At 39.6% G+C, this 26,424-nt stretch overlaps 1 protein-coding gene across 3 annotated transcripts in view; it reads right to left on the bottom strand.

Moving 5' to 3' along the window:
- The window catches only part of LOC124087329 (natural resistance-associated macrophage protein 2), a 37,193-nt gene extending 10,877 nt beyond the window's left edge, over positions 1–26,316 (bottom strand). Inside the window, exons 1-16 of one of the 3 annotated variants that reach the window (XM_046436181.2) lie at positions 26,265–26,316; positions 13,882–13,953; positions 12,237–12,385; positions 11,588–11,713; positions 10,376–10,495; positions 8,411–8,517; positions 7,846–7,916; positions 7,674–7,741; positions 6,194–6,349; positions 5,452–5,610; positions 4,351–4,437; positions 3,277–3,396; positions 2,993–3,142; positions 2,406–2,479; positions 1,671–1,824; positions 72–125 (exon numbers count right to left, since the gene is read on the bottom strand). In XM_046436181.2, coding sequence (XP_046292137.2) covers positions 72–125; positions 1,671–1,824; positions 2,406–2,479; positions 2,993–3,142; positions 3,277–3,396; positions 4,351–4,437; positions 5,452–5,610; positions 6,194–6,349; positions 7,674–7,741; positions 7,846–7,916; positions 8,411–8,517; positions 10,376–10,495; positions 11,588–11,713; positions 12,237–12,385; positions 13,882–13,953; positions 26,265–26,310 — 1,713 coding nt within the window. In that variant the 5' untranslated portion in view covers positions 26,311–26,316. Of the gene's footprint in view, positions 1–71; positions 126–1,670; positions 1,825–2,405; positions 2,480–2,992; positions 3,143–3,276; positions 3,397–4,350; positions 4,438–5,451; positions 5,611–6,193; positions 6,350–7,673; positions 7,742–7,845; positions 7,917–8,410; positions 8,518–10,375; positions 10,496–11,587; positions 11,714–12,236; positions 12,386–13,881; positions 13,954–24,758; positions 24,909–26,264 lie in introns of those variants that run through there. The other 2 variants (XM_046436180.2, XM_058576381.1) reach the window with 2 other exon arrangements.
- Between the last annotated feature and the right edge of the window lie 108 nt (positions 26,317–26,424).

Consider the following 26,424-nt stretch of genomic DNA (forward strand, 5'->3'; position numbering starts at 1 on the left):
GACTGATCCAGTGTTTATTTAGTATAGTCACTGGTGGCTTCTTCAGTCATCAGGACTTTAGAGATGCTTACCGTGTGACCACAGTCCAGGAAGGACATGCCCAGTGCAATCAAACATTGCCAACCCTAGAAGATAAAACACAATCATCATTCACCAGGCTCTGTGAAAAACCCTCTCACCCAGCATGACTGCTCATAAGGTTCTGCTCAGATGCAACTGATCCCTTCCTTAAACATCCAACTTTGTCCACCTTGGGGATTTCTACAACTAAGGTTGCCCAACTAACTCTCCCAACCCCATGCCCCCTTCAAAACTTCCTGGAATCTGCCTTCCTCAACAAGTTTGTCCTGCTATTTAAATATTGAGTTCTCTCTGTTCCTGCTGCTCTGTCTGTGGCTTATTTCTCTAACCCTGATGACCACTTTGTTTCAGTCTCCTGCAACTCCCCATCATAAGGAATGGGAAGAATAACTGACAAAGACAATGGCATAGTCTTCTGAGCTTCTCCGTGAAGTTCTATTTGGGAGATAAACAGCAGAAATCTTCACCTTGGAAAATGGAACTTCAACAATCACACTAGCAGTCTCACATTGACTAAGGACAATTCAGCAGCTTCATACACAATTTATATGAAGGAAGGATTCCCCTGACTAATAAGGAAATCTTCAAAGCAACTGCAGTCAAGGATATATTCAATTACTTAGATTTCCTAGATCCTAGGGTCACAATAACCCTTGTTTGACTGAGGTTTATTTGGAAAGGAAAGAGAATGGATATTCCAATCTAAGACACACTTTTCCAATATTCACTAATGTTGTTTTTTCAGTCAGATACCTAACCTGTGGCAAACACTGGCATGAAGAATAGGTTAATGTTCTAGAGATCAATAGCACATCTCCAGCCTCCATTTTTAACCATTTCTGTAGCAGAAATGGCAAAAATCCTGCTGCTTCTTATTCCCAACCCTCGTGTTTTCCAGAGACACCTGTTTAAACTAGGGAGGTAGATTTTTTGTTATTGCTATAACTATAGCAATTTTCACTAATATTAGCAATGTTAAAGATCAGGAAAACAGAATACATAATTTCATGTTCCCAAGACAACTACAATTATCATTTTTACAGAATTTACTCCAGACTTTAAAAAAAAATTTTGGATAATTTGGGTACAAATAATTTTGCATTCTTTTTGCATTGTTGCTATAGTTTTATAACCAGGATTTTCCAGATAACTCCAGAATAATTCAAAGGGAGAATACTATTTACTTACTTCCTTAAACAGTAAGTAGTAGAGCGGTGCCAAGCCATGAGCCTATCTGTATCCCACCCCAGTGCTCTAAATCTCACTGCTCAGTCCCCTTCAATTCCATCTTCTACTACTCTCCACTCTATATACTGCTACCTTTTTTTAATTTTCTCAAACATTACTACACCCTCTTTTTAAAAATTAAGAAGACTATAAACAAGTGTTAGAAACAGAATAATGCTAGCCCTGAGGAACCAAAGTAAATAAAATGATTAGAAATATAAATAGCTGATTATTAAACTACCTCAATGACCAGGAGGCAGAGTGCCTTGTGCTCTTTAGGGTCTATTCATTTCTGAATGTCAGGTAGCTGACTTCTACCATCCCAGATACCCATGCCCCTGCCTCATCAAGACTGTACTTACCAAGTAGAACACAAACCCCAGATAAGCCACACTGATCACAGCCGCCACGACATACAACACAATGTGCCCTAGTTCCTGGACATAAACCACTACAAAGTACATGTTGATAGAAGACACAATAAGGACCAAGATCCCACCAGCAATCCTCCAGCCTCTGTGAAAGAATCAACACAGTCACTGGTGGAAAAATTCAGTCTGGCCATAGACAGAAAAGGAATTGGCATTTTGAGGGATAAACAGGGCAAGAGTTAGAGTCACTGCAAAAGGAACTGAAAAATAGTTCTTACTATGTCCCAGATTTGCTTAAATAAGTCAGACAATTATAGGAAGAAGGAAAGAAAAAAGTACTATTAAGTAAACCCTAATATTTAAGACTATAGAAAAGTAACAAGGCTTAGAAATACAAAGAGCCATCTGAGGAGAGTCCTTTGAAATGCAACAATTCATTTCAAATATTCCATATCCACTTAAGGTATATATAAAAGGCATTAACTTATGCCTTACTAAGATCAGTGGCTAAAGCTGAAGAGTTAAAGCCCCAAAACTGAACTAAAAAAGGGTTTTCTTGCCTTTACTATATTTATATTCTCCATTTCCTAAGCCAAAGAGGAAGCAGATAGCAATCACCTCTCAAAGCATATAGTTCCCCTATATAACTCATTTCTCAGTGAACTATTGATGCCCTTCTCCCACATATCAGCATCCTCACGGTAGAAGTAGGATGAGTACACTCACATTCCATTGGAAAAGTCATTCATTACTGGCCGCAAGCTTGTGAATGTGAGAATGGGTATGAGAGCAAAAGGAAGCTGGAAAACAGAACAGTACAGTTAGTGCAAGGAAAATATAAAACAGGCCTCTCTTACTTCACGAGAAATAGTTATAACTATCAACCCGACATGCTTCAAAAATTGTTGAAATCTGCCAAGTTGTCATTAACCTAGCATGAATGATGATCTAAGTGTCTTTACAAATACTGCATCTGACTTGTCTTATTAACATACATATGACATACCACCATGTCCCATAGTTCACTTAATGCTTGCTAGATTAATGAACTACAATTTTGTGTTCCATATTTAAGTATACAGTTCAATATATTAAGTATATAGTTCAATTCCCACTCAATAGGACTGAAAAACAAAACCATTCCTAAAACCTACTTAGATGGCAATATTTCATATACATTTTCTGCATTACAAGACCCAGGCCTCTTTCTTCATCTCCATTTCCCCACTAAACCCAACACAAGGCTTGCTACACTAGGGCAGTATTTAATATTATCTGACTATGTGGGATGAGTTTCCCCAGACCCTGCTCACCTGTAAGCTCTGCAGAACATTCAGGAAGTCATTCATCCCTGTTAGATGCTCTACATCTTGGAAGACAGCAACAAGCAGAGTGGGGATGATAGCAATAGAGCGTGTCAGAATCACTCGAGCAAAACGTGACCATTTTAGGTTTAGGAATCCCTGAAAGAAAACACAGGAATAGGATAACAGGCTGGGCCAGGAAGAAGAAAAAAGGGGGTTATGGAGAGACCTTAGAAGGGACCAAGAAATATCTAAGGATTAGTCGTCTCCCTCTGTTCAACAGCAGCACATACCTCCATGACAAACTGACCAGAATAGGTTCCTGTCATGGTGGAGCTCTGTCCAGCAGCCAAGATCCCCACTGCCCAGATGTAGAGTGCAGCAGGCCCGAAGTAACATCCCAGCACAACACCCTGGGACAGGCAAGGGAGAAGACATGCCTGTGTCAGTCATCTGCTTAGAAAACACCCAAAACACCATTTCTCTGTGACATTTCTCCCTCTTCTTTGCCAAGAATCACCTCACTAGAAACTATGCTAGGCACTGTCCCAAAAGTAGGCTCAGGTCTTGATCTGATTCTAGAGGCTTTCAGTCTCAACAATTGCTGGATGGTCCTTCATTCCTCAGTCTACTCTCTTCACTTCTCTAAGCGTCTAAAGTCTTGATCTCCATCTACCATCTTAAATTCTGAAAAAACATAAGCCTAACCACATTTCCCAAATTGTTCTCCTTAACACACTCTTCTAGAAAATGGCAAAAGTGCAGGAACAAGTCAAATAAATATGGGAGATGCTGTATACTATATATTCAACTCTTGGAAGGTCACAAAGGGACCACTTAATGGGACAGAAATCCCCTATAAATAAGAAAAAAAGGGGGTTACGGAGAGACCTTAGAAGGGACATTTTCTTTATTCCTTTTTTAAAAAACTGTATTGGGGATTAAACTCAGGGCACACAACCATTGAGCAACATTCCCAGTTTTATTTTAAGATAGGGTCTCGCTAAGTTGCCCAGCCTGGCCTTGCAATCCACCTGTCGTAGCCTCCCATGCCACTGGGATTACAGGCATGTACTACCACGCCTGACTACATTTTTTTATAGTCACCCCAATTAACATCCTGTAAAAGAATGTACTATTACTATGAGTTTGGGAACAGCTGGCATACAGTCCACCTTTTTCAACTGATCCTCTATTCCTTCCCATGTAATCCAAAATGTTTGTCTGGCATCTGGACCTTTAAAATAAATGATACTCCAGGGGAGATAAACCTGCTCAGAAATGAAGTGAAGTCACTAAGACCAGAAAATATGCTGAGAAGATTGAGCCACAAACAAAGAAAAAAAACATAACCTCCAGAGGCTTACCCCTTTGTAGATATCCACAGCCAGAGTTGAATTATCTTCAGGGAAAAGGCCAGCATGGGGACTACTGCTATTTTTACACACATCAACCTAGAACCCAAAAATGTTTAAGAGCAACTTTTATTTCACAGGCCAGGACCAGATGAGAAAAGCTCTCCAACACATCACATACATGTCCTCTCAAGAGGCAGCTAGAAGACTGGGGTTGTAGCTCTGTGACAGAGCACTTGCCTAGCATGTGTGAGGCACTGGGTTGAATCCTTGGCACCATAAAAAATAGATAAATAGATGGATAGATAGACAAAGGTATTGTGGCCCATCTACAACTAAATAAAATAATAATAATAATAATAATAATAATAATACATAGCTGGAGAAAAAAAACCCTGGATACAGGTGGTGATGGGGACAGAGACAGGCAGCACTCTTACTTGGGATCCTCCTCCACAATTTTTCCACATTCCACACTTTCAAAGAGCATGTCATCAAAGTCTTTACTGAGTTAGAACAGATATGGCAATATATAAACACTGGGGCATTTTAATGAGGACTAGAGGAGAGGCCCTCAAGAAGGCTTCAAACATGAAAGGACACCCAGGACAGGAAGCCCTTAGTCAAAGCAAAGCCAGCAGTCAGAGGTCTTGCTGGCAGGAAATAAATGAGGGTCAAAACTACATAGGCAGTCAGAAATCTGGACACAGAATTCAAAATGACAAAACAAAGCCTATCCTGGTCACACTTTCTATTTCCTGTTTGCCAACTCTTCCCAAGCTGACATCTCAAATGGCAAGACGGACCAGCAAGCAGGCAGAAGTTAATAGGAAACAAAAGGGAATAACAAAGAGCTGAAGAGACTGAAGCCACCTACATGACAGCTGAGGCCAGCTTCCTTCCCAGACAAAAGTGAGAACAGATGGGTCCAGGCTTCTTCAGCCACCACACTATAGGCTGACTGGTGCACAGTGACTGGGGTTGTGGAGTATAGCATGGGGGCCAAAGAACCATTTTCCTGGACTCTTGAGTCAATGTTGTATTTCCCTAACCCCATTCCAGTCTGCATTTTGCCCTAAAACTCAAGACCACTCCTGACCCAGGCTTACTTACCACCTGCTCATTGGTTTTCCCAAAAAATGCTTCAGCAAAGACTGAGACGACAAAGACGTTGATGATGAAGGAAACAAAGAGGGCAATGCAGGATTCAATGAAAAAGTACTTGTTGGCTTCTCGGACTTCCTGCTTATTGGCCCGGTTTACCTGTCTAGACTAGGGAGATAACAGCAGCATTCATTTATGGAGCACATGGAAATGAGTTTCTTGGGAGTATTTCAGGACTTTGGATATCAGTCCTGAAATGTCAGCAGAGAGATTCAGAGGGCAAACAACTGACTAGATGAAATGGGGGAGACCCAAGACTTACCTATATCCTAGTTCACTAAGCAATTAAAAACTCCATTCCCTTGGAAAGCACTGTGCATTTTCCAAATAGGGACCAGTGACTAAGTACTACTGACTCTGAGATATTGTGGCAGGAAGGACCACCGACCTACAAAAACAGGCTGATTTCGGTCCTAAAAATGTACAACCTGACTTATAAAGGTCTCTGAAATCGTCCAGCAAAAGATTGCATAAGATTAACTGATAAAGTATGATTGGGCACCATTACTGCTGACTGCAAGGTCACTTAGCCCTGGAGATAAAAACACAGCCCAAGAACATGCAGTTTATAAACTTCCAGCCTTGCTCCTTCAGGATTCTAGGAATTGCAAGCTAAGTTCTGTCCCTTGTAATAAAGGAAAAGATCTCATTAACTATCCAGATGGGCAATGACATAAGGGCTTTTGCTCACCTTGACTAAGGCAGAATGTAGGTACATGTTGTGTGGCATAATGACAGCTCCCACGATGCCCACAGCCTGTTCAATCTGCGGGGTCTTACAGCCAGAACAAGATGGCACGAACATGCCCTTGAGAACCTGGCTCTGGCTGGGTTTCACTGTAATATACTACATATCAACATAACAATTATTAGCCTTCATGAAACATGACACAGGAGCATAACATAGTACTAGGGAGCTCGTGGTATCCTTTTCTCCTTGCAACACCTTCTACAATAATCATCTAAAACAGTGAAGGATACAGATCCTCAAAAAACTAAGCAACAGCTAAAAACACTGGCACATGCCTTAGTTCCCAGATATTTGGGAGGCTAAGGCAAGAAGATTAGTTTAGTTCAGAAGTTAGAAGCCAGCTTTGGCAACATAGTGAGACCTATCTCCTTAAAAACAAAAACAGGGGTCTGGGGTTGTGTTTCAGTGGTAGAGCGCTCGCTTTGCATGTGCGAGACCCTGGGTTCAATCCTCAGCACCAAATAAAAAAGTGAAATAAAGGTATTGTGTCCAACTATAACTAAAAAATATTAACAACAAACAAACAAACAAAAAAACAGAGGGGAAGTGAATGAGCACAGCATGCTTACCTAGGATGTGCAAGGCCCTGGATTCCCAACACACACACACAAATACCAAGCAACAAATGAGGCTTACTGCCAGGGAATCAGGGAATTCAAGACTAGATTCTCTAGAAATTCAATTCTTGATTATTAACACTTATGATGTGTCTGTTCACTTACATTAACTTAAAAATCACCTATTTCTGGCACAGTGTATAGTCAAAGTCTCATTCATAAAAATTTCTCATACATCCTTTTCCCAGATTCAGCATTTTTCTTGGAAACTTTAGGCCAAACTGCATAATCAACTCATAGATTAGATACAGTTTTTAAAGTTTAGCCAGGCCAGTAAGCAACAACTAGACAGAGAAAAGTGCTATTAATGCAAATAATGGTACTGACTTCTAAGAATATCTGATTGGGGCACAAAATAAACCAAGAAATATTCACTGTATCACCTATAATTCATTAACTCTTTGGATACAAAGAAAATTTAAGCTGAAATTAATATAAACTGAATAAACAAAAACAGAACCACTTTTGGCTAGCAATAAGAATAACCATGCAAACCCCTCCCTAACCCTCTCCAAGGCTGTTCTACTGTCAGGATGGCCAATTTGGCACCAGGGAGCCTATTCTGGAAAATTCTATAGCATCTCGTCATTTTGGACTAGGAATCTCTCAAGGCCTTCCTGCACATGGATATTGACTATAGATTATATTCCTTCAAAATAAATAGCCCAGGGCTGAACTGGCTTTTTGTTGAAACATGCAATACCATTAAACCATCCTAGCAGTGTTACTGTCTTTTACAGTGAAAGACTAGACACAAAACAAAACCTGTTTTAAAAAACTAATGACGAGCATGTAACACTTGCCTCATATCCAAATGTGAGGGCCATAACTGTGATGAGAAAGCCAAAAAATGCTTCTAGCTTCCGCAAGCCTAAAGGGGAAATGCAGCAGTGAGCTCAAAGAAGGCACTTCCCCAGCAGCCATGTAATGGAAAGTGGCTCCTTTGATTGCCACCCTCATTCCCACTCGCCTTACCATATTTGTCCAAAAAGAGAAAAACAAAAGTATCTGCGATGGTGATGAGAACTCCACCCCACAGGGGAACCCTAGGTTAGAGATCAGAAATGGAGATTAAAGGAAAGAAACATTGAAAAACACCTTCCTCCCACTGATACGGAACACCTAAAAGAAGCTAGGATGTAGGGGAGGAGGGACAGTGTCAGGGAGCCAGGCCTTGGATAGTTGAGGATCAGAGCACTAACTTAAGCATGTTCACTCATGTACTGAGACAGATTTTTTTGGTCAGGAATCTGTAAAGTATAGGTCTTATCCTCAACGAGCTCACTATCTGTGGGATAAAATGACATACAAATAAACAATCAAAATACAAAATACCACAGACTCTATAATAGAAGTATGTATAACCCACCATGGGAACAGAAGACTGCTGGGGGAGAGGAGGGTGGTTCCAGAAAGGCTCCACAAAAGTAATAATACTTCAGTTGAATCTTGAAAATTGAAAATGAGTTGGGTTTTCATTTTTGCCTTTACTTTGAAATCCAGGAAAACACTGTTAACTTTCCAGGGAAAACCCCCTCACCTTCCCACAGACAGGAGATTGATGGCAATGGCTGAGCCAATGACTTCTTGCATATCTGAGCCAATGATTGCCAACTCCACCATCAGCCACAGGATGATCCGTGGGACCTACAAAGCCAAGAGTGAAAGAAGTGGTTCTGATTATTCATTTCTAAGAACTTTTTCTGTAGTTCTAGTCTAAAGGATTGCCCAAGATGATCCTTTATAAGGCTCTCTACTGGAGAGGAATCACCAGAACCTGGCCCTATTCAGTGTATCACTGCACTGTGGTCCCCAGAAGGAAAAGGAAAATGTGCTTCCAGGTTATGGACTATGTGAACCAAGGTCAGCAAGGCAACTCATTTTACTTTTTTCTTTTTCCTTCCCATTTAAAATAGGAATGGAATTCTATTCACTAATTACCATTCTATTTCTTGCCTAAAAATAATTCTAAAAAGCTTTAGGGAAGAATAGTATGCCAATATGGTATAAGGGTCAAGAGAGAAAAGAAAACAACTGCAAAAGAAAACACCTATTTTGACCATAGCTGGAGTTAACAAAACAAATATGAAAAGCCTGGGGGTGGGGGTGTGTCATTTCTAAAATAATAATAATACACATGGCAAGTGAAAACAGATAAGCAAAAAGACCAGGATAAAGTAGTTGGAATTGGGTGGCATGTAGTAAAGTAGGAAAACACATATTTAATTAATGTTCTCTCACTGAAACCATAAAAAAATACTTTCATATGAAGAAAGAGAAGCTAGAAGAAATTATAAATTACCAAGGTTGTTTTATTTTTGTTTTTTTTTTTCTGTATTGGATATTGAACCTAGGGCTCTTCACCACTGAGATACATCCCCAGCCATTCTTTTTTTCTTTTTGAAAAATTTTTAAAAATTTGTTCTAATACATGATAGTAGAATACATTTTAGTACATCATACATAAATGGAGTATAACCTCTCATTCTTCTCATGGTACATGATGTAGAATCACACCAGTCATGTAATCATAAATGTACATAGGATAATAATGTCCAACTCATTTTACTGTCCTTCCTATCTCTATACCCCTCCCCTCCCTTCACTCCCCTCTGCCTAAAAACAGAGGTATTTATTTTTCATTTTGAGACAGGTTCTCATTAATTTGCTGAGACTGGCTTCAAAATTGCAATCTTCCTGCCTCAACCCTGAGTAGTTGGAATTATAGGTATACATCATTGCACTTGGCCCAAGGTTTTTTGAAAAACAGGCAAGAGTACTTAATATTTGTAGCCATCAAAAGAGCTTAAACTTCAAGGACACATGAGAAATAGGTCAGTATCTTATCCAAAGATGAAGCTATATTTAAAATGTCTTCCAGGACCACTGGGGGTAGTTCAGTAGTAGAACACTTGACTAGTATATGCAAGGCTCTGGGTTTGATCTCCAGCAATGAAAAAAAAAAAAAAAGTCTTCCAGACACAGTGTATTCTTGCCTTAGACATAGTAAGAAGGTCCCAAAACAACCTAAAGGAATCTGCAAAAATACTATAACTCCTGGAGTGACAATAAATTTAAAAATACTTCACAAATACCCAAATCCTACTACATATGCTGTGTAGTAAAAGGAAAAAATTGACCTCTTTCAAAGTAATAGCAAAATAAACAATAAAGAAGAATCATATAATGAAAACTGATGGAGCAACATGGAGGGCTTGGGGAGAGCACCCTTCCCCTTCATGGGATGGGCACTGCTAGATTCCAGAAAGTGGAGTAAATGGTTTGCTCAAGCAGAATTTCTAACATTCTGGAAGCAAGTGAACTTTATGTTAGATTTTGAAGATTGGAGGGAAACATGGCTTGGCAATAAGAGGGGCAGCAGGAGTTCCCTTAATACTCCAGTTCAAGTCCTCCAATGTCTCAGTATACAGTGGGGTCAACACATATTGCCAGATACACAGATTACCAAATGGGTGAGACACAAATAGGACAGAACACTGCTCACCTTGGGATACTGACGGTGACACACTTCAGCAAGATGTAGCCCAGTTACCACTCCCAGTCTAGCTGCAAGGCGCTGAAGCAGCAGACCCACTATGGTGGCCAACAGAAGAACCCAGAGCAGCTAAGAACAAAAAAAAATCCCCAAAGTATTCATCAGACAACTGGGTGTTTTTTTGTTTGTTTGTTTGTTTGTTTTGTTTTGTTTTTGGTTTGGCTTTGGCAATATTAAAGGGAAACACTACATGCTGGAAAAGCCCATGTCAAGCATCAAAATAATCTGAGCTCTCAGTACCATGTTCCTTTCTGAGCTGTTTCTCCCACTGCAATTTCTCCTTTGTTCAAGAAAATTACATGGATTTAAAAAAAAAAAACAGATGGGAAAAACTTTTTATAGTAAGTGTCACTACCAATGAAGTACAACTTACTTAAACAATACAGGGTCTAGTGGAGTAGGAGCACCAATCACCTGTATAGATGAAAATCCATATTCCTTTGACTCCCCCAAAACTAAACTACTTCCTATTGACTGCAAGCCTCACTGATAAGGTAAATAGTCAATACAAAGCATAAGGATCATATATGGTGAAAAATGCATGAGAACTTCAACAAATCACTTTTTACTACAATACACAATTTATTAGAGAGAAGAATTGCTCACACAAAGATGATCAGTCACACAGCATGTTAGGTGGAAACTCACAACACTTCAGCTCACCACAACAGCAAAAGTAGGTGGCTACAAAATTACTGCAGAAGTACATAATTAATTTTAATGTAGTTATGATTTAATATCACATCCTGATATTTCCTTGCATGTCCATCAACTGTAATTAGCAGCATGTATGAACTGTGTAAGTTCTAAATAAATTTAATTTTTTACAACAGATTTGTATATATTTCCCATCTGGTATTTTTATTTTTGTGTAGATAAAATAGTTTATCTACATTTATTTTATGCATTTATGACATACCTAACATTTTCTTCAATATTTCTAAGTTATACAGTTCATCTCTTGAGTTTTTTCAAATGGTCAAAAATCTCAAAAAAGAGAATCCACATACAAATAGATCCATGCAGTTCAAACCCATGTGGTTCAAGGATCAACTGTATCTGCATGTAACCCTTGAAGCTGCTAGCCCACAGACAGGGTAGAGGAAAGGATTTAGGGTATAGTTTGTGTTTAAAAGGGCAGGGGTAGATGTAGATGTTCACCTTAAATCCAGCCACTGCTCCAGACTGCAAATCGGATTCAATATTTCCTGGATCCAGATAGGCAATGCTCATAAGAAAGCCAGGTCCCGTGAATGCCCAGAGTTTACGAAAGCTAAAACAAGAATACTATACAAGAGAAGAGAGGAGCTCAAACTAAGTGTCACCTCCAAACTACTGATTTAATTTATCTATTATTGAATTACACATGAATAATCAATATCAGCTTCACAAGAACAAAGCCTAAGGGTTAGATATTGAATGGGTCCAACTTTCACTTCATCTTATCCATCTCTTATTGACAAGCTGATCATTTCTCTAAGTGAGAGCCCTTGCCTTCCATGCTCTTTCCATCAGCATCTCATTCTAAAATCAGACTAATAAAATTAGTACCTTTGGTCCCAAGCACTATCTAAACAGGATTAAGAGCCACATGTGGGGACAGGGGAGCTCCCTAGTACCACTTAGCAACTAACTGTGTTTCAGGCCCTCATATTCCTTAATAATTTATTTATTCTAATTTAAAAATCTAGTCTTCAGAGATTGGCTACAAAAATGAGACCTGAAGCTATTGAGCATGTGTCATCTAGTAAATCTTTCACACACAAGATTTCCCTAGACAATAATATGCTGGTTCAAATATGTCACCAACCTCCTCCTCAGGAATGGCAATCTTCTCATCAAAGTAGGTGGTGAATGGCTCCTCCGACTGCCCAGTGGACTGTGGAAGTGAGGAGTTACTATAGGCAGCATTGATGGCACCAAGACTGGCAGAGTCCCCATGGTCTCCAGAAGCACTGTCTGAATTAACATATTTGAGAAGAAATGAATTAAAATGAGCAAAATACACTAACAACTCATATTAAGTAATACTGAAATTCAATCTTTTTTCTTTTTCTTTTTCTTTGTGGTGGTGCTATAATGCTGTATCTAACCCAGGGTCTTAAAATCTCTGACATCTAAAATGAAATATTTTTAATACCTGAATACACAAGAGACTAATCTGATCTAGCTTGATAGATTTTTTGTAGTTTATTATTACCTATATTTTAAAATAAACTTTTCTTTGACTAGATAATACATTCACATGGTAACAAACTAAAGTAATACAAAAAGCCTTACATTATTCAATCCCCCTCAGCCTGCTCGTCCTGTCACTCAGCACTGGATCAGTTTTAACACTAATCTCTCAGTGGTTTTCCTACTCCATACTCCTACTTGGTAATTTTAGGATCATTTCATTTTCCCCTAAAAGCATTGACATCTAGGACTTGAAATATAACATTCCCAGACAAACCCCACTAATAACTTAAAATCCTAACATTTAAAAGAAAAAAAGTCAGTCAATCTACTGAAACATATCTACCTCACCCAATTATTTGATAGGACATACTCAAATAAACATTCTTGGACATTACACCTCTATCAGGTTTCTCAAAAAATATACAAGTTACAAAATCCTGCCACAGTTTAAGGTAAAATCTGATGCTGTGGGCAACCACCGAGTAGGAACACTTTGCATCCTGAATAAGGCGTACAGTGAAGAGCTGCTGGTCACGGGTTGCCAGCACACTCAAGATAGCAGGGCCCATCTCAGCCTGATATCAGTGTTTCCTACAGACTTGCATTTCACAATTAATCCTAAGTGCAGAGAGGGTAGGTCCAGGAGAAAAGAGCCAACCCACCAGAAATATATAAAGTCTAGTTTGCCACAGACATGATATGACCATGTTGAACCACAAAGCTCTATTCTCTATGTTTCTAATAAATTCTTACAACCTTCAACTAGAAAACCAAGAGCTTTGTTTGTATAGGAAGGTGATCCATCCACATCACTTAACTGGCTGAAGATATTTATAGAAAAGGAATGGAAATTCCAAAAGGGAAGTTCAGAATTACAAAGGATTGGTTAAAGCACTTGAGAAGCTCCAACAAAATACAGAATAAGGGACTCACTCTGTATTTTACTGTTCTTACATATCTGAAACATTAGAAAATATCATGAATGCCCAAAGCACTCCAAAGGTCATTAGGCCAAGTCTGGGAACAGTGTTATCCTTGCAAGAATGCTACAGAAACCAAACGTGAAACAAAATGTAGTTCAACTCTGAATTGGAAATAAGATGAGGCAGGTCTCTGTAGTTACAAACCTACATTTCATATAGCCAAAGTCACTAGATGTGACTCCTGAATGGAGTTGTTAGAACAGATAACAGGGAAAATATGGCAAATTTCTGGTTTTGACATAAGACTAATTCTGAATAAAAATTGGATAATAACACAAAGCTCAAAGTTACCATCTGGCATCGTCTGTTCAGGACCCAGTACCATGGTGGATACCTGAGTACCCGTGTTCTTAGAATAGGATTCTGGAAAGGAAAAAAGGGAGGGAGAAGAATAAGCAAAAATAAAACAAGTTCAGAATCAGCATTTTGTTTCTCTGTATGATTGAACCTTTTTTTTTCTCTCTTTTTTTAAGAAAAGAACATTCTTCTACTGAATTAAATCACCTTGAAAATAATTATAGCTTTCAGTATGAGAAATATTTACAAAAATAGAAAAGCCTTAATCATATTTTTGCTGGTAAGACTTCAAAACCAAATTGAAGCAAAAGTTATTTTACAGATTTAGGTAATCCTTTTAAATAAATACTCATTGAGAGGCTGCTAGGCAATTACCCAGTCTGTCTTTGCCTCCAAACGTCTAAAACCAGAATAATCTTCCCCAGTTTTACGAGATTTTTTTTTTTAATTTTAGTTGTCAATGGACCTTTATTTTATTTATTGATACATGATGCTGAGAATTGAACCCAGTGCCTCACACATGCTAGGCAAGCATTCTGCCCCTGAGCTACAACCCCAGCACAGTTTTATGAGTTTTTTAAGGACAGATTTATAATTGTTCTACCTATCAAGGTAAGCTCATGGTTTAATCTCCAGAGAAGGGCAAACAAAGCACTACACCAGTACACTGGTAATAGAGAGCCTCTAATTTCCCCAAGGAGAGACGTTAGCTATGATCCAGTCTCACTCCCAACCCTCTGACAACTGGGTAAGAAATGAATCACCCATGGTCCAGTTTCTCCTGAGCTCTCAAGGAGAGGTGAGGTATCAGTGGAACTAGGCCCAGTCTGTGGGATGCCAGCCTTGTCTGGGTCCTATAGTAAGCAACCTGAAAGACTAGGGCTGGTAGTGAGGTGTCCCACATGCTCAGCATCCTTTTGGAGTAAACTGGCTACAAATCTACCACACATTCTCCAGTCAACCTCACCAATAAGGCTGATTTTTAAATTTTCAATGTAGTTCTAAAATCTACTTCTTGGTTACTTCCAAGTTTAGAAAGGGAAAGACAAGGTGATATGTATTGATTATCTCTTCCATTAAATCCCAGCAGTAACTATCCCTTTAGCCATCTTTCATTGCTAAAATGTAATCTTTCTCCGCTCTTGCTCCATATGTTGCAATCCTCGCTTTCTTTTTTTTCTATCAACCAACAGATTCTATACCTATTTTATAGAATTCTAGCATTCAGACCTGAAGAGAGTTTTTACGTCATCTGTCTTCTGGAGTACAAAACATACCACCACCTACTAATTTAGAAACATCATTTTTCCCCTCCATAGTCACTGATGTCAAGTATTAGATAACCTCAGACAACTATGTTTTTCCTGTCAGATTTTAACCACCAAGTGGCTAAAAACTAGCCAAAGAGCCCAATAACACTGACTAAATATGCCCTTCAGTGAGTTGCAACAGTCCTCACCTAAATGGGATTTATATTTCTGACCACTCCCTTGGATTCCAATCAACGCAGCCCCTTGACACCCCCAGTCTTTTTATTTGTTTTACATGTAATTCAATAAGCCAGGTTATCAGGTTATCTTAAACCACAATAAATCAGAAACCACAAATCAGATCTGAAATGATGACTCTTACAGGAAAAGGGGAACTTAGCACAATAAGGAATCAGAAAAATTTCAAAAGCACATCAATTAGCTTTTGGTATGAGAAAAAGCTCTTCCTTATACTTCAGTCAAGTCTGACAACATTCTTACAAATTCAATAACATCCAGAAATTATTAAATTATTAAATTGCATCGTAATAATGGTTGATAGCCTATTTTAAAAGGCAGGGACATGTGTAATACATTTTAGGAAGATTTCTATCCAAAGCAGGCTTTTAAAAGTTATCTTTAGAGGCTGGGGTTGTGGCTCAGTGGTGGAGCGCTCATCTAACACACATGGGACACTTGGTTCAATCCTCAGTACCACATTTTAAAAAAATGAAATAAAGATATTGTATCCACCTACAACTAAAAAGTAAAAAATAAAAAATTATATTTAGCCAGGTATAGTGGGGTGACTTCAGAGTCTGAGACAAGAGGATTACAATTTAGAGGACAGCCTCAGCAACTTAGAGACCCTGTCTCAAAATGAAAAATAATAAGGAAGAAATGTTTCATAATAAATTTCTAAATTATTAATGGGATTCTAAGTGATCATTTCTATACCAAGTACACACAGAGTCAATAAAACACAAGAAGCCTGGTCTTCTCTGAAACCTCAAGAACATACTATACCAAGAGAAAATATAGATTCTAGATTCCAATTTTCTCATTGCAGCTTTTAGTCAAAAAACTGTAAGCCCCACTGCTCACATATCTATAGAACAAAACAGGGCAGGGAACAGAAAGGGTCAGTTATGATTGGTATGCTGCATAGAATTTTAAGTCCCTATGATAATTTATGATCCACGTGGTAACATTAAGTTAATATTAGGCAGTTTTGCTCTCCAGTACTGTAATACCATGTTGTTTCAGTCATTTCACTACATTAAGGAAAAGATAGAGGCCACAAGCAACCCAAATGAACCAAGCAATACTTTAGTAATTATGATTAATCCTACTATAACATTCTAGTGTGCCCCCAACCATCAAGTGTCACCTTCTCTAAAATCCAGTACATTTCCTCCTATCAAAAAGTAACAATAGGGGCTGGAGTTGTAGCTCAGCGGCAGAGTGCTTGCCTTGTACATGGAGGCAATGGGTTCAATTCTCAGCACCACATATAAGTAAGTAAATTAAATAAAAGTTCATCAACACCTGAAAAAAATGGCAAAAAAATAAATAACTATAGAGGGCTGGGGTTGTAGCTCAGCAGTAGAGCACTCACTTGGCACATGCAAGGTGCTGGGTTCGATCCTCAGCATCACATAAAAATAAATAAATAAATGCACTGTTTCCACCTTTAACTAAAAACAAACGAACAAACAAAAAAGTAACAATAGAAAACACAGCACTCATAGTTTCAATGAAGTATGACTATTTTATCCCATTCATTATCATTAGTTATAAGACTGTTTTACAGGATAAAAATGCTGATCAAATTACATTTTCTAAAATTTCAAAAGCCTGCACATTCTTTGACTCAGCAATTCCACTCCTAAGAATAAATCTTAAAAGAAACACACACATGAGGGGGTGCTGAGGTTGTGGCTCAGTGGTAGAGTGCTCGCCTTGCCTGTGTGAGACCCTGGGTTGGATCCTCAGCATTGCATAAAAATAAATAAGTGAAATAAAAGTATTGTGTCCAACTATAACTAAAATTTATATATATATATATATATATATATATATATATATATATATATGAATGAAACACATGGAAATATGCGCAAAGACATTACTACATTTTTTATAGTATCAAAATACTGGAAAACAAATCTGCATATTAGTAAAGAACTGGCTGAATAAACTGCACATTCATAGGACAGAATAACATGTAGCCATTATAAATAAGGCAAGTCTATATGTATTGATAAAGTAATCCCCAAGATATACTGTCAAGTGAAAACATCAACTTATTAAACAGTATGCATCATTTACACAGAAAAAAAAATGAGAAAGATCTCATATAACCTTTGGACAAAATAATGGCTATTCCTAAGAAAACAGAATGGGAGAGCAAAAACAAGGTCAAGTTAAGGGAAGACTGTTTACTGAAAACATGTTGTATAACTCTTTGGACTTAGGGAAAAAACTTTTACCAGGTACATTATTTATTATTATTATTTTTCAATGTGGTACTGGGGAATCAAAGTGCTCTACACTTACTAAACATATATGTTACCGATGAGCTGGATCTCCAGCCCGTTTTCAGTTTTTAAAAAATGGACTCACGAAGCTTCTCAGAGAAACCAACACTTTGGGAATATTCAGTTGCACTCTCTGATAACACTTGTGCAATGGGTAATCAGAGATCTGCAGCTGTGAGCTGACAGGCATTTATTGCCTTAAGCTTAACTAACCAATAGTTTCTCTTAGTGCTCAAATAGACAATAAAATTATGAAATTATGGTTTTGGAGTTTCACCTGAATGCAAAGAACAGACGCACTCTTCTCAGAGAAGCATTTCCTGGCTCCCTAATTTGGATTAAGTGGCCCCCTCTTCCCAGTTACACCAAGGTACCCACTGATTACCACTCTTACCATGTTGTCTTGAAAACATCTATTCCCTGGTAGTGTTCTTGCAATATTCCTGCAAGTTTGAAACTCTATGAAAACTAAAATATATATATATATATTGGTGATAATACATTCTAATACCTAATTATCAATAATTCTGTCTGTTCTTAGCATTTAAAAGAACTCTGGAAGAACAATTTGGACAATCCAAACCTGTTTTAAAAAAGCACATAAGAAAGTTTGAAGTACTAATTATTCAAACATATACAACTTTTTTGTTGTTGTTGTTGTTACCAGGGACTGAACCCAAGGTGCAATGAGCCACATCCCCTGCCCTTTATTTGTGAGACAGGATCTCACTAAATTGCTAGGAGCCTTGCTAAGTTACTAAGGTAGTTTCATGCTCTACCACACAGGCTACAACTTTAAACTTTTCCCCTACTGTTAAAAAAAACTAAAAAAATAAATATTTTTTTAAAAATAGTTTGATTTTTAAATAATATGATTTATTTTAACATTCTCATAAAGAGAAAAAGACACTTAAAACCATTTCACTTGATTTTAGAGCTGAATCAGTCTTCCTAAAATTAATTGTAAGGTTAGGAAGGAATGTTTTGGAATATAGTCCTTTAAATCCACCCCTGCCTGCCTTTTTTTTTTTTTTTTTACTGGGGATCGAACTCAGGGGTGCTCTACCGCTGAACCACACCTCCAGACTTTTTAAAAATTTTTCTTTGAGATAGGGTCTGGCGAAATTGCCCAACCTGGATTCCAACTTGCAATACTCTTGATTAGCCTCCCAAGTGGGGGGATTACAAGCATGTGCCACTGCACCCACCTCTGTCCCCCTTTTTCCTCACTTCCCAAGTGCAACAAAATCAAAGGCAGCATTGAATAGAAAAAGAACTTTCATAGAGGCAACCAAAAAAAGTGTCTGCATGGCATTAACTAATTAAATAAATATGAACAGGGGTGTTCAAAGGCTAAGAAAGCAAAGTGCCCCGTCTGATGCTTTCCTCAGACCCTGTTCAGTGCAGAGACATGCTGGTGACAAAGCAGAAGCTGCCAGACACAAGATCAAGGCTTGAAAAAGTAATACTCAAGTGTTTATTAGAGAACAAGGAATTGTGATTTTTTTTCCAATTCATTTGTTCCCAAGAAAAGGAAAAGATTTCCAGATACTCCTAAAATTCTCTTTTCTCTAAAGGTCTACTTTCTTTCTTTCTTTTTTAATATTGGCTTTTTGTTGTAATTGGGCACAATACCTTTATTTTATTTATTTATTTTTATCTGGTGCTGAGGATCAAGCACTCTATCGCTGAGCCACAACCTCAGCCCTAAAGATCTACTTTCAAGCTGAAGTACTTTGATAGTACTTTAGTGGTACTAAACCACAACTTTTTCTTTTTTTTTTTTGAGAATCATTATTTTTTATTGGTACCACTTAATGTGAAGAAAATGCACATTTTCCAAAAATATGGAAAAAATGTTCCGTTTGCCTTACTGGGTACAAATGTTAGGTTTAAATTATTTTACTATGCAAACTTTCTTTCATAACTTGACAGTGGTGATTTCCATTTTTTATTCCTTTGGTATCCATAATCTTATGAGAATCAAAAACATATACTTTGAGATCACTGGACAACTCCTCCTCCAACATCTAAAAAATGCACAGGGAAGGTTATTGCTCTGGTAGCAAAAATAACAAGAAAGCTGTGGGAGAAAATTATGAGGACATTTAGGAGAGATGGGAAAGAGGTTCAAAAGGTGCTTTCTGCTAAACCACAACTTTAATCCAATATCTACGCTGTATGTTTTTCATAAAAGTATGCTCCTATCATCTGAATAATTGGGAATCAACAAAACTTTTTAAAATATTTAAGTGATTCAAACAGACCTAATTGTTTTCTGAACCTTTTGTTCAGAGATTACTTCTCTCTTTTTAAGCATGCTTTACCCTGAGCTACATACCCAGTACCAGCCTTTGTTGTGTGACAGATTATTATTTCCCCTATTTTCTCATTCTAGATCAATGAAGAAAAATCATTTTCTGAGCCTTTCCATCATGGATATCCACCTGATGAGTTCCAAAATGCCATCCGTTCCCTCTGGAGGTGAGGAAAAATAAACAGCTTAGAAAATACAGGTGAACCTCCAAATTATTCTTGAGGATGTGATTTTTAAATTTTTTTTTAAACTAGAGTAGATTTACCTTATTTTTCTCTTATTAAAATAAATTTGAGGACTGGGGTTTTAGCTCAGTGGTAGAGCATTTGCCTAGCTGGAATGCATGAGGTCCTGTGTTCAATTCCCCACACATACACAAATAATTTGATATAAAATGATAATGTGGGAAAAAAAGAGAGGTTGGAGACTAATTATATGAAAGTCATGGCGAAATAAACAGAGTGAAAAGCCCTTCTGGTAAGTGTTTAAGAAAAAGACCTTATACAACACACTAATCCACTCTAATATTAGAATTTTTCTCTGTTTTCAACCAAAAGACACATCATACACCCAGTCCAAAAAAATACAAACAGTGCTGCATGAATCAGGACAGTGTCTGTCTTTGTCTCCCTCTCCTTTTCTTCCTCTGTATCACAGTGGCCATTAAGATACTAGCCACAGTAACAATCTTAAAACTGGAAATATCTTACTTGGCCTACCAGAGAACTGTAATTTCCACTCAACACCAAGTTTGCTGTTCTTCACCTGAGTCAGACTTTGAATCTATTTTGAGGTTGAAAAACAAACAAACAAAAAAAACGGACTTTAAAAATGTCTAAAGATTGAAAACAAAAATGAGAGAATGAAAATGTTAAAAGGAAGAAAGAGGGAGTCAGATATGGGGAGGAAAAGTATAATTGATAATGAAGCTGGCTGTCTGGGTGTCACAAGCGATAACAGTAAAGGGAAATGTGGCCAGGCTGTCAAGAAGTACTGATCTCTTAGGCATAATATCATTCATCAACCAGAGACTTCAAAATTGATGGGTGTGGTACCCACTAAATGGAACTCTTCATTTTCTCCCCTCAGTTTTCTTGAAGCTTAATCAGCTTCCAAACCTCCCTGACTTCTCATCTGAAATTTTACCTTCAGGGCTTATAGTTAGTTTTGTTCCTCCCACTCTTTACCAGTGTGAATTTCTTGCAACTTCCTCCTAACCAGAACTGTACAGCAGTTGTGTTTCCCTTTGGGGGACCAACCAGGACTCCTGGCCTGACACCTCTATCCTGGAACACAACTCCAAGCTCTGTGAACAACTTAAAACATCTCTCTCTAGCAAAAAAGAACGCCTTATTAAAAAGTCTATACCTACTTCTTGCCTCAGGAAAAAATGTTTTGCCCTCATACTTGCTTAAGTAGCTTTCTATGGCAAATATGGAAAATGATTATCATTGAATTATATTCAACCCACTTATATTATGACAAATACTAGCTCAAATGCAGATTGACCCTTACAAATTTTTTTCTTTTTAAATTTTTATACAGGGTCTAAGATGCTGATGCTGGCCTTGAACTTGTGATCCTCCTGCCTCAGTCACCTGAGTCCTGGGATTACAGGCATGTGCTATTTACACCTGGCTGACCCCTAAAAATTGTACATATTTTCCTCAACATCTTTTTTTTTTTTTTAAGCACTAGGGATTGAACCCACAGGTGCTGGAATGCACTGAGCCACATCTCCAGCCCTTTTTTGTATTATTAAAAGACAGGATCTCACTGAGTTGCTTAAGGCCTCACTAAATTGCTGAGACTGGCTTTGAACTCACGAATGTCCTGCTTCAGCCTCCCAAGCAGCTGGGATTTCAGGCGTGGGGATTACAGACATGCGCCACTATGCCCAGCTCCTCAATATGTCTTGTCTTTTCTCATCTCTTTCCCTTCCCCTCTCCCCTGCGCCTGTTTTGCAGTGCTGGGGACTGAACCCAGGGTCTTATGTGTGCCGGGTAAGCACTCTACCAGTAAGCTATGTAGCCAGCCCAACCTTTCTTTTCTTAAAGCAAAGGAAAATAAATTTATGACAACACATACTACAAGATTCTCCAGCCTTGTACATGCTTCCTTCTGCTCTTTGAGCCTAATAAAATATTAATAGTTAACTTGTAGTCTTCTCCTTTCATTACCAAGGGGTTTTAACAAATACCCAAGTAATAGAGATGAGACCACAACAAACAAGAACCCCATACAACAGGACCTACCACTAATAAGCATACGAACAAGAATCCTAATATCCTAATTTATGCTGTACTGAAAATATTGTTCCTTACACTAAAAAAAGTAAAGCATTCTGACCTTAAATTAGAAGTGGAAAAGGCCAGCCCTGTGGTCCATGCTGGTAATCTCAGCTACTCAGAAGGCTGAGGCAGGAGGATGGAAAGTTTGAGACCAGTCTTGGCAACTCAGTGAGACCCTGTCTCAAAAAATGGCCTGGGATATAACTCAGTGGTAGAGTACCCTGGATTTATTTCCAATTACCATCAAAAAATAAAAACAGAAAAGAAGTTAGACGATATATATTTTTTTGTTATTCCTGGTCAATTGCTTTATATTCCATTCTGGTGTCATTAATAATAATATAATTAATAATAATAATGTGCTTTATAATACGTACATATTGTTTTATTTTAGTCAGGATACCTGAAGGATTAAGGATTCTTCTTTGTTTCTCCAGGGGCCAATTAATGTTAATTATTCAATAAATCTTGCTAAATTATAAACAGAACTATAGCCTACCCAAACTCAGTGCTGAATATCAAACAGAAAAGATACTACTTGGTGGATACCATTCTTTAACCTTCACTGAGACAAAAGTGAATCAATGTCGCTTAGTAGCTCTATACCTATAAGATAATACTGCTGAATACCTAACAGTATTATAAGAATAGATCAAGTTTCCCTATTCCTTAATAAGAAATGCTGCCAGGCTGCTCAGAAATTCCCCTTCTGAGTCCCAAAGCTGTTCCAGGAACATGAGAAACCAAGTATGCTGCAATCATGGCCTTTCTGGTACTGTGTCCAAAATAAACTATCTGAGCAAAGACTGTGAATGAAATATTATCCAATGGGGGTATGGGGGGGCAGACAGTCAATGAAGTTCAAAAATTTCATTAAAAAATATAGTTAGAATGGAATATGATCAAGTACAATGACAGTTTCCAATCTGTTTAATAAAACACCAAGTAGAAAGCCTCTAGTCACATAATTACACAACATAATTACACAGCACACTTAGATCAGGGTTAATGATGTGCATGGAAAGAACAGGCCTAAGGGTGGGTTCACCGGCAATAGACCTAGGTATTGTGAGTAAAGGATAAGAAATAAGATCAGAATTCTTTACTTTAGAATCTGCAGGGGTAAAGGGGACATATATAGATAATACTACTAACAAAAACTTCTACCCAGGGCTGGGGTTGTGGCTCAGAGGCAGAGTGCTAACCTAGTATTCGTGAGGCACTGGGTTCGATCTTCAGCACCACATAAAAATAAAATGAAGATATTGTGTCCACCTATAACTAAAAAATAAGTATTAAAAAAACCCTCCTACCTGCAAAGTTCTATTCCAAGCACTGTATTAAATAATTTCATTCTCATCAACAACCCGATATTGATATCATCAATTTCCACTTTTAGTATGTAGAACAAAAATACAGCTGGGCATGCTGGCACACATTTGTAATCCCAGCCACTAAGGAGGCTGAGGCAGGAGGATTGGGAGTTCGAGGCCACCTCAGCAATTTAGCAAGGCCCTAAGCAACTTAGTGAGACTCTGTATAAAAATTTAAAACTTGTTTAAAAGAGGTCTGGGGATGTGACTCAGTGGTTAAGCACCCCTGGATTTAATCCCCGGTACCAAAAAGAAAGAAACAAAAAGGAGGCTAAGCAATTTGTGCAAAGGTTTACACAGTCATGAACAGAAGCAAACTGGCCAAGCTACAGATGCCACAGAAATCAAGGTAAACATAACTTCCCCTGGTTTCACCAACATTCACTAAGATTATGACCGGCCGAATTTATAGAAACCCATTTCCTCCTTCCATATGTGTGCTTTTGCTTTCCACTTCTAACAGATATCACATTCTTTCACCCACAATACTCCTCCGAAAACAATGTATAATAAGAGAATTTCATCTTACAAAGAGTCCTAGAACCAAGCTACACACAAACACGAACGGCCTGCACAGGCCTTTCTCGGGGGAGGCGTTCCAGGGGTGCCAGCTGGACTCGTTAAAAGAGTTTTTGCTGCAGCGGAAGCCCCAGACAGCTGACCGGGCCCCAGTGCCCCGCGAACCAGGCAGCGGCAGCGGCGGCGGCGGCGGCGGGAGACCTTCCCCTGAGCACATCGGCCTCTCCGGCGCGTTACAGCGGGTCAGCGCACCCTCCACCATGGGTCACCGTGCGCAGTCAGGTCCAGCCCAGGTTTGGGCCATTTGTCCTAGGTCACGGCGCGGAAGGGTCGAGGGCCCCAAGCCCTCCGCTTCCCACCCCGCCCGCCCCCTTCTCGGTCTTCCTTCGAATAAAGCGGTTCCATCCGCTCCTCGGTCACTGCGCCGAGCGCCTCAGGCCCTCCCTCCCGCACCTCCCTTCGCGGTCCCGCACAAAGGCCCCTGGGCCTTCCCCAGCTGGCCCTCGAGGCGTCACACCCCCCTCCCCGCCTGCGGATAGCCGGGCGCCGTGACCCCTGACCTTGCCTACCCCTAGCCTTACCCGTTCTTCCACCACCTGACACGCCGCCCCAGCACCGGCGGCTCCATATCCCGGGAGCCACCGCCAAGAAGGCCAACCCCCTGCCCTCCTGCGATTGGCCGATAGGACTGCAGCTGCATATTCCCATTGGCCGGATTTCGGGGGCTGCCAGTGCGCGTGGCAAGAGGAGCAAGAACAGAGGCTCCGCCCACACCAAGCCGGGGCTGGGGGCGTGGCGGGAGAGGCTGGGTCAGGGGCGGAACCGGGGTGGGACGGGCTTGAAGCTGCCTGGTAGAAGCTGAGTTCTGCGGAGCCACTGCTGACAGCTACCCAGATTCACGTCGAGGGGTGAACTTGTGATCTCTCAGCCCGAGGGAAGCCTGAGGTCAGATAAAATTCCTGCCCTCTCCGGGCGCGGGGGTGCATGCCTATAATCCCAGAGACTCTAGAAGCTGAAGCAGGAGGATCTCCAGTTTTCGACAACTTGGCGAGACCCTGTCTCATAATAAAAATGGGCTGGGAAGGTAGCTCAGTGGTAGAGCGCTTGCCTAGCAAGCCGGTAGTCCTGGCATCAATCCCCAGTACCACAAAAACAAAAACAAAAAAATTCCTGTCCGATTTCCCCCACCGTCTCACATTAGGTACTGACAAGCCCCTTTCTTCCGGAGACCTGACTCTACCAGGTCTATAACAAGGTATAGCCCACTGGCAGGACCATTTCCAGAACCGTATCCTTTTATCAACTGCTCCACCAAGAAGAGCACCGCACACCTGGGAGGAACCATGAAACTAGGCCAGTGCAGCCAGTTCCACTACTCTATGTGTCCTACTCCCAAGCCTCAACGTGGTTTTCCTGCATTCCATATATCTCTGCCTCGCTTCACCCCACACTTTATCCTTACCTACTCCAAAGTAATCCCACTCTATCCCCAGCCTCTCAACCTCACAGCCCAGCGTCTTTCACTGAAGATGATTGCCCCAACTGGTGAAAAGGAGAGAATAAATGGCCTGGCCGGACAGATCATCCTAATTTTCTACAATGTCTTCAGAGCTAGCAAAAACATCCTTAAACTGCCCTACCGTTTACAGCATCAAAGATAACCAAGCTTCTTTCTTCATGTAAAAACTGCTAGAAGAAAACTTAAATTATTGGTCAGAGTTCAACATATGAGGAAAGGGATGTGAACTGCAAAAAGAAAAACTCAAAAGTGCAAAATGGAAAACCTCAGGAACAAAGAAAAAAAAATAGTGTGCCAAACATCATGTACTTCCGGGCACAGGCTGGTATCCATACAGAATTTCTCCTGGAGAAAAGAGAAAATACACAAATTAGTTCAGAGAATCTCTCCACAGCGAATCTGTGGAGTTTGAGAAATGCCTGATAGACTCCCTCCGGATCAGAATCTCTCCTTTGGGAACCTCTGCTGCATCTAGAATATTAAAGGACTGGAGCTTTTCTTGTCACCCTTCCCTGGCTGCTCAGCTGGGCAGCTTCCCTGGGCTGCTGCAGACTTGCTGGCTACTTACTCAGCTCACAGGCTGGAGCTGCCTCCTTAGGCTGCTGCTTCCCCATGGTGCAGAACTGGTTTGGCTTTTCCCAGAGCGGCCCTGCTTCTATATATGCACACAAGTGCGCCTCCCGCCTCCCTTCGATACTAAGGACACTTGAGGCTGCTCTAGGCAATGC

Source organism: Marmota monax, unplaced genomic scaffold (assembly GCF_021218885.2).
Source record: "Marmota monax isolate L192 unplaced genomic scaffold, Marmota_monax_Labrador192_F-V1.1 WCK01_AAM20220418_F8-fsc00012, whole genome shotgun sequence".
Classification (NCBI taxonomy): domain Eukaryota; kingdom Metazoa; phylum Chordata; class Mammalia; order Rodentia; family Sciuridae; genus Marmota; species Marmota monax.